The sequence below is a fragment of the Curcuma longa genome, chromosome 21, assembly GCF_044706935.1.
Source record: "Curcuma longa cultivar G26 ecotype Majalengka, Jawa Barat chromosome 21, ITB_CL_G26_1.1, whole genome shotgun sequence".
NCBI classification, from domain to species: domain Eukaryota; kingdom Viridiplantae; phylum Streptophyta; class Magnoliopsida; order Zingiberales; family Zingiberaceae; genus Curcuma; species Curcuma longa.
The window spans coordinates 7439362-7446700 of record NC_133881.1 but is presented as its reverse complement, the minus strand read 5'-3'; the positions used below and the strand labels follow the sequence as shown (position 1 = coordinate 7446700).

General features: G+C 36.5%; 1 protein-coding gene across 1 annotated transcript; it reads left to right on the top strand.

The window, feature by feature from the left end:
- Nucleotides 1–1166: 1166 nt before the first annotated feature.
- LOC141815379 (carboxyvinyl-carboxyphosphonate phosphorylmutase, chloroplastic-like) lies at nucleotides 1167–3940 on the top strand. Its single transcript, XM_074703330.1, has 7 exons — nucleotides 1167–1462; nucleotides 1546–1619; nucleotides 2548–2630; nucleotides 2729–2753; nucleotides 2886–2905; nucleotides 3079–3228; nucleotides 3345–3940. The coding sequence occupies exons 1-7, from the start codon at nucleotides 1230–1232 to the stop codon at nucleotides 3699–3701; spliced, it is 942 nt and encodes a 313-aa protein (XP_074559431.1). The 5' UTR covers nucleotides 1167–1229; the 3' UTR covers nucleotides 3702–3940.
- Nucleotides 3941–7339: the final 3399 nt, after the last annotated feature.

Here is a 7339-nt window from a genome sequence, read left to right as displayed (position 1 = left end):
TAGTTTCTTGATTTACCTCCTCATAAATGGTCGTGGAACCGACCGTGTGGGCCGCTAAGGTAGCGGATTCCACCTTTTTGCAGAAAAATAGTTGATCGAATCCATGTTGTAACAACTATGATTTCATAGCTATTACGATGGGTTCGATCCCTCCCCTACGCTAGCCATGATGAGAAAGAGGCCAAAATGGCCGTCCGTGATTTACTCCCTCTAGACACTTGTGGGATCGGGACTAGGGGGCCGTTAAGGTGGCGGTTCCACCTTTTGCTTACAATGATTTCATAGCTATTACAACTTAAATAATATATGAATAAGATTAAATTAAATCCACATTGTATCAACTATAATTCGTAACTACTATAATGTAAATATTTTTTAAATAGGTTATGCATTGTTATAACTATAAAATCGTAACTATCTGTTATAATAATTACGATTTCATAGTTGCTATAATGCATATGATCGATTTAAAATTTAGATGAAAGATAATTGTACTAGATAGTATTCAAAACAGTTGAATAATTATACATGATTGATCAGTGAAGTAAGACATCCTTTAATAAAAAAATCAAAGTGAGAGTCCTCTTTCATAATTTAAAATAAATAAATATGTTTTTTAAACTTTTACTCAAATAATTTTAAGAGCGACTATATAGGATATTTTAGATAGAAATTTATAGCCGGGTATTATTTTGATATTTTTAAAATGGGAGACTCTTTTTATAATAATAATGATAACGATGAGAGGGTTATTTTCTGTCGATAATATTGATTTATAAATTTAGTGCAATAAAAATTATAATATATAGTATTTGAATGATGTAGCCTTGAATTAAAGGTTTAATGGACGGTCAGGGTCCCGGGGCAATGGTGCAATAGTAGGATATCCGGGTTGTGACTCAAGTACAAAAATTTTCTTTTAAATAGAAAAAATTTTCGTGGGAAAGGGATTGAATCCATAAGACTAATTGAATTTATCATCAATTTTTTTTAATGAACGGTCAGGTCATGATCGTACATAATGGGAGAAGAACGGTCAGGTCATGATCGTACATAATGGTGTATGGTATATGGCAGAAACCATGGCTGGCGGTGCTCCGCGGTGACCCGAAGGCAAGGCCACCTCCATCCCCCTTCACGCTCTATAAATGGCGCCTTCCTGTTCTACCCTTCCTGCGATTCTGGTCCACCCTCTAGCGAGCAGCTGAGTCTCAGTGGAAGCAGAAGCGATGGCGAACTCCACGATGACCACCGTGACAGCGCGATGCTCGCCGGCCTCTGCCGGAACTAGGAAGACGCGAATGCACCGTCTTATCGAGGACGAGGGCATCGTGCTAATGCCCGGGATCTTCGACGCCCTCTCCGCCTCCGTGCTCCAGGCCTTGGGCTTCAAAGCCGGCTTCGTCTCTGGCTACGCTGTCTCCGCCTCCCGTCTCGGCATGCCCGACATCGGCCTCCTCACGTATGCCTCTTCGCTTGCTTCGATGAGTGCTAGTATTGCTCTTCTGAAATCAATATACTTTTTTTTTCTTTTTGAAAATCTAGGCCGCCCGAGATGGCCGACGCTGCCAGGGCAATTTGCGCCGCCGCTCCTAATGTTGCATTTATTGTTGACGCCGGTAATGATCTTTTTGTCCCCATTTGCCTTTTGGCTCTTTCTGACAAAAATAAGTAATGAACTCTGAGATAGAGAAAAATAGTGATGATCTATGTTGGCGCAAACTATTGTGAAAATTAACAATTGTACAAAGGAAGTGTCTTTTTCAAACATTTTAGAGAAACAGAGAGAGATTGTTTCACTGAACTGTTATTTGAAACTTTGACTCTGTTTTACTTGACCTTCTACTGCTGAAAAAGAGCTGAACATTTCCAATACAACATAGCAACAACAGTGTTATCAAGATGTGATAATTGAGGGGAGAAGACATAACTCAGGAGTACCAAAGTGTTATCATAGTAATCGGCAGTAATATTCAACTAATAATGGCCATAAATTCAGAATTTTCTGTTTCATAAATATTTGAAAACCCTTATGAATTGAGGATGCTGAAAATTTTCATTCATTTAACACTGCAAAACATTTAAGAACAAACTTGGCAATTAGTTCAGGTCAAGTAGTTGAAGCGAATATTCATTTAACCATAGCCAAATGTCCCTAATGGATCTTTGTGTGAAAACTATGGAGATGGCTAAAATCAAAGACTTGGTATTGAATAGTTATATTATCATTTTAACAAGTTATATATATATATATATATATATATATATATATATATATATATATATATATATATATATATATATATATATATATATTGGTTTACAAGCTATATAAGCTGTGGATGGAAATAAATAATCGATAAGTTTATCCTTTGTACATAAGGAATCATGGAAAACTTGATTTCTCATAATGATGCTGTGGTTTTCCTACTTCCATATACTGGAATGTTTATGTGAAATTAAATATCGAATCCTATTATTTTCCCCTACAATTTGTATGTGCATATGAACACTCGGTTGATGATTTTTGGGATTTGATAATTCCAGACACAGGAGGTGGTAATGCACTCAACGTTCAGAGGACTGTTAAAGACATAATTGGTACTGGTGCTGCTGGTTTGTTCCTTGAGGTAAATGAATAATTCTTCCTCCCTTCACACTGAAAAGTGCATTAAGTCTGGAACTGTAGACCTAAATTATTCTTTCTCTCCTTTTGCATCAATTCTAGGATCAGGTTTGGCCAAAGAAGTGTGGTAAGAGAGCAATTATGTTCCTTTAATACCAGATGTCTTCAGTTTTACCATTATTGTCTCACTCTAGCATACTTTATTTTCTAGCAAAAATATGTCTAATTCAACTTTATTTTCTGTTCCTATATCAATCAGGACATATGCAAGGAAAACAGGTAATTTGCTGCATATTATCTCTGTTTCATCTTGAATATTTTCATTGAGTTCATCATTAATGATTACTACTTAACTACTTACCCTTGTTGTCTAAGTAGTTTGGTTAACAAAGTAGAATTGCTAAATGGTTTCATAGCTGCTACAAAACATTAATTACTATTGTTTTTCTAAGGTGATTCCAGCTGAGGAACATGCAGCAAAAATAGCGGCTGCACGAGAAGTGATCGGTGATGCTGACTTCTTTCTTATTGCGCGGACAGATGCTCGTGCAACTTATGGGGGTCTGAATGAAGCCATTAAACGGGCAAACCTCTACATTGAGGTATGAATTGTGCATTCTTTTATGAATTGTGATACACTTCACTTTTTGGTTTCACACAAATTCAGAACCATGATTCACAAAGCAACTGTCTTTCAACTTTCCTTGATGTTGTGCAGGCAGGAGCAGATGCCTGCTTTGTCGAGGCGCCACGAAGTGACGACGAACTGAGGGAGGTCTGCAAGAGTACCAAGGGCTTAAGAGCAGCAAACATGCTTGAAGGGGGCTTCACACCTTTGCACACCCCCCAGGAGCTCAAGGAGATGGGTTTCCATCTCATTGTGCACTCGACCACGGCTGTTTATGCTTCTGCTCGGGCCCTACTTGACATCCTTAAAGTAATGAAGGAAGATGGAACCAGCAGGGATCATCTCCACAAGCTTACTACCTTTGAGGAGTTCAACAGTTTGATTGGATTGAAGAAATACATGGAGACTGGCGCTCGATTTGAAAAGTTCAAAGTTCCTTCCAATTGAATTGAATGCATGGATCCCAAGCCAGTGCTGGCTTTAATCTTTATGAAGCTTGTTGCTCAGCAAGGTTTGATGTCTCTGCACTTCTGTCCAGTGTCACGCTGTGTGAGATCAGTCTGCGGTTGTGTGGTTGTTTATGTTTAGGAAAAGTGGCATATATGGGTTGTGTGGACTACTGTGGTTGTACAAATACATTACCTTAGCAATAAGCATGAATAAAGTGAGTCCTTCTAAAGAAAGAATATGATGAGTAAAAGATCCAAAATACCCCGGAAGATAGAGAAAATAAAGGAGATGATGACAATTATTTGCAAAACAAACAAATTTTCTTAGTAATTATGGGTACTTGCCAATATATTAGTGCAATCATGTCTTAAGTGACTGTATTCTACCAAGATATTTTAATCTATTTGGTAAAAATTTAGGTTAGGTTTGTTTGTTTTATTAATGTGTACATGATGTTATGCAAGAACTTCGCAAGATAGACTAGAAGCTGGTGGAGCTTGTGATTCAATAAGGTTGAGTTGTGTTGGTTGACTTGTCATGGTCAAGTTAGTTTGACTCATTGAGGTTGAGTTATATTTGTTGAACTTGGTTAGCACAACCAAGTTTGTGTGGCTTGATGACTCACAGGTTCATTAGAGATTGGTGTAGGATGAGTAAACTTGTTAAACGAAGTTCACGGATATTGTAGTGGTTGATGCCTTTGCATGACCAAGTGGTTTGGCTAGATGGCTTAGAGATCCATTATAGAGTAGCGAAGGATAGTATAATACATCTGAGAGATCATAGGGTGAGTCATTGAGCTAGTTTGACAACTTTGACAACAACTGCGAGCAAGGTTGTCAAACTCGCGATTCCAGTGTCGACTCGGTTAGGGGTGCACAAACTTGTATCGTAAATTCGTATCGTAAACTCATACGAGTTTACAGATAATCCAAAAAGAGTTATAAAATGTCAAATAATATATATTTGATCATAACTTCATAAGAACAATCACTATTTCACATATCTAATAAAAAAGTATAAACATAGTTATCAACAACATGTTTTCACATATAAAAAAAGACTAAACATGAAAATTTAACATGAAAAGATATGAAATTTTCAAAATTTATGTTTCAACATCAAGTTACAAAATGACAAATTTAAAATTTCATACAAAAATAGTCCAATAGATACACCAAATAAGCTTTCATTGTCCAAATTTGATAAAAGGAAACATCAAACAAAGATTTTCTTTGTTTATCGAGTTTACCGAGTTTGACCGAGTTGACTCGCGAGTTTACCGAGTTGACTCGCGAGTTTACGAGTTTACAAGGGGGGCCCGATTTTAAGCTGATTCAACACGGAATTAAAATAATAGTTCGTAAACTCGTAAACTCGCCGAGTCTCGCGATTTTGACAACCTTGACTGCGAGACGTGACTTAGTGAATAATAGCATGTAGAACGAGTCAAGAGCTTGGTGCATTGGAGGGAATATGAACTAAATGAGAGATGAGCTCTTGGGCAAAGTAAAGTTGTAATAACTTTAAGAAATCTTAGTGAGATGTGAGAAATGCAAGATTGTAGGTAGCAGCTAGAGGAGGGGGTGATAGACACTTTCATAATTTGTTCATTGTTCTTGTCTACGATAAGTTAGCACAACAGAATAGAACACAAATAATTCAAAATATGAATATAAACACAAATTGTTTACATAGTTCAGAACCTTTAATTTCTACTCCATGGCTTATGTTTAGGCAGATCACTCTTGAAATCACCTCTATTTTTCTCCTTCTCAAAAAACTTCTAAATGTGGAGAAATCTCTTACAAATCTTTCAAGTTACAACAACATAGGCGAATACAAATAAATACAATAATACAAAGTAAATGACTAATTACATAATGAAAACCTTTCTCATTGTTGCTTCTTGATCACTTGGATGAGCATTAGAACCTTGGCTAGATCATTCTCATAGCCCTTGCGGAAGATCTCACAAAGCACAACTTAAGCACACTTGGATGGCCCCCATAAGGCCCATTTCATAGAGCTATTGTTAGTCTAGATTTCACCTATCAGTTAGTTGCTCCCTTACCTTGGCCATTGTTGCTTCATGATCACTTGGATGAGTACTAGAACATTGGCCACATCCTTCTCATAGCCCTTGTAGAAGCTATCACAAAGCACAACTTAAGCACTCTTGAATGACCCCCTTAAGGACCCTTTTATACGACTATTGTTAGTTTGGATTCCACCTATCAATTAACTTCTCCCTTACCTTTATCATTGTTGCTTCTTGATGGTTTGGATGAGCACTAGAACCTTGGCCACATCCTTCTCATAGACCTTGAAGAAGCTCTCAGGAAATACAACTTAAGCACCCTTGAATGTCCCTCTTAAGGCCCCTTTTATAAGGTTATTATTAGTCTAGATTTTGCCTAAGAGTTAATTGCTCCCTTACCTTTAGTCGACTAATATGTCTTGTCAAGTTACCATTCTTGCACAACTTTTCATCAACGTCTCTATTTTGTCTCATCTTGTAGGCATCACTCGATTGGCTCATTTGATTGCTCTTCACTAGTCAATTCGCCCAGTTGACTAGCCTTCAGACAAAAATGAACAAAAATATTCTATCATTCTATTTTATGCTTTAGTTGATTTCATAGTCGATTGCTCAAATCCTATATCCATCCAAACAATAACTTTGTGATTTCAAATTCATCAGTCAATTAACATTGTGATTCCAACCTTACCAAGGTTGAATCTATGTCGTGTGAAGAGACCTCATGACGCAACATAGTGAACGAATGAAGTTATAATCCTCACTAAGAGGAAAGCTACCAATTCTCACATAAAGAAAAGAAAATTATAAATTATATTAACTCAAAACTTATTCATTTCATTAGATCCTAATCCCTTTTTAAAATTTGATAACACAATTTATTGTTTCTAAAATAAAAGTTTTTTAATAAAACTTTAATTTTCTTAATAAAACTTAATTGACTCTTTTAAAAAAAATAAGATAACTTTTTTTAAAAAAAGTTTCAACATATTATAAAAATTAATGACATAGACAACTTTTAATAGAATTGAATTCTTAATTATATTTTTCTCGCCAATCAATGAAAACTTGAATCCATTGAGTGGGAAAATGAATTTATAAATCAAGTCTATCAACATAGTATAATGGTGTGAGGGTGCCTTTCTAGCTGAATCAAATAGTTGCTGCTCCATTTCTTCCTAAAGCTTGGGGAAGAGACTTTAAAGTGTTGGTGCAAGGTGCACTAGATCTGACCCTAGAGTTTCGATGTTTGACAATACACCTAGGTCTGGTCAGTTTGATTAAGGGTTAATCCAAACAGGACCTGATGTTTGGATGTGAGTTAAGTTTAGTCAGGTCAGTTTGATTAAATGACTAGCGAGAAGTCCTAATCGATTAGACTAGGCAATGGAAGTCCTGATATGGAAGATTGGATAAGGAAGTTGTCACGTCCCGAGAGACGGCTGTCCAAAAAATTTCTATAGCATCTCTCCTGTAACAATTCAATTTTCCTAAATACACATAACATAAGGCCCACACGACCACAATCCACACATTATAAAGTACATAACAGATACTAAACTACATGAATAAGGCCCACACGACCATAAACTAG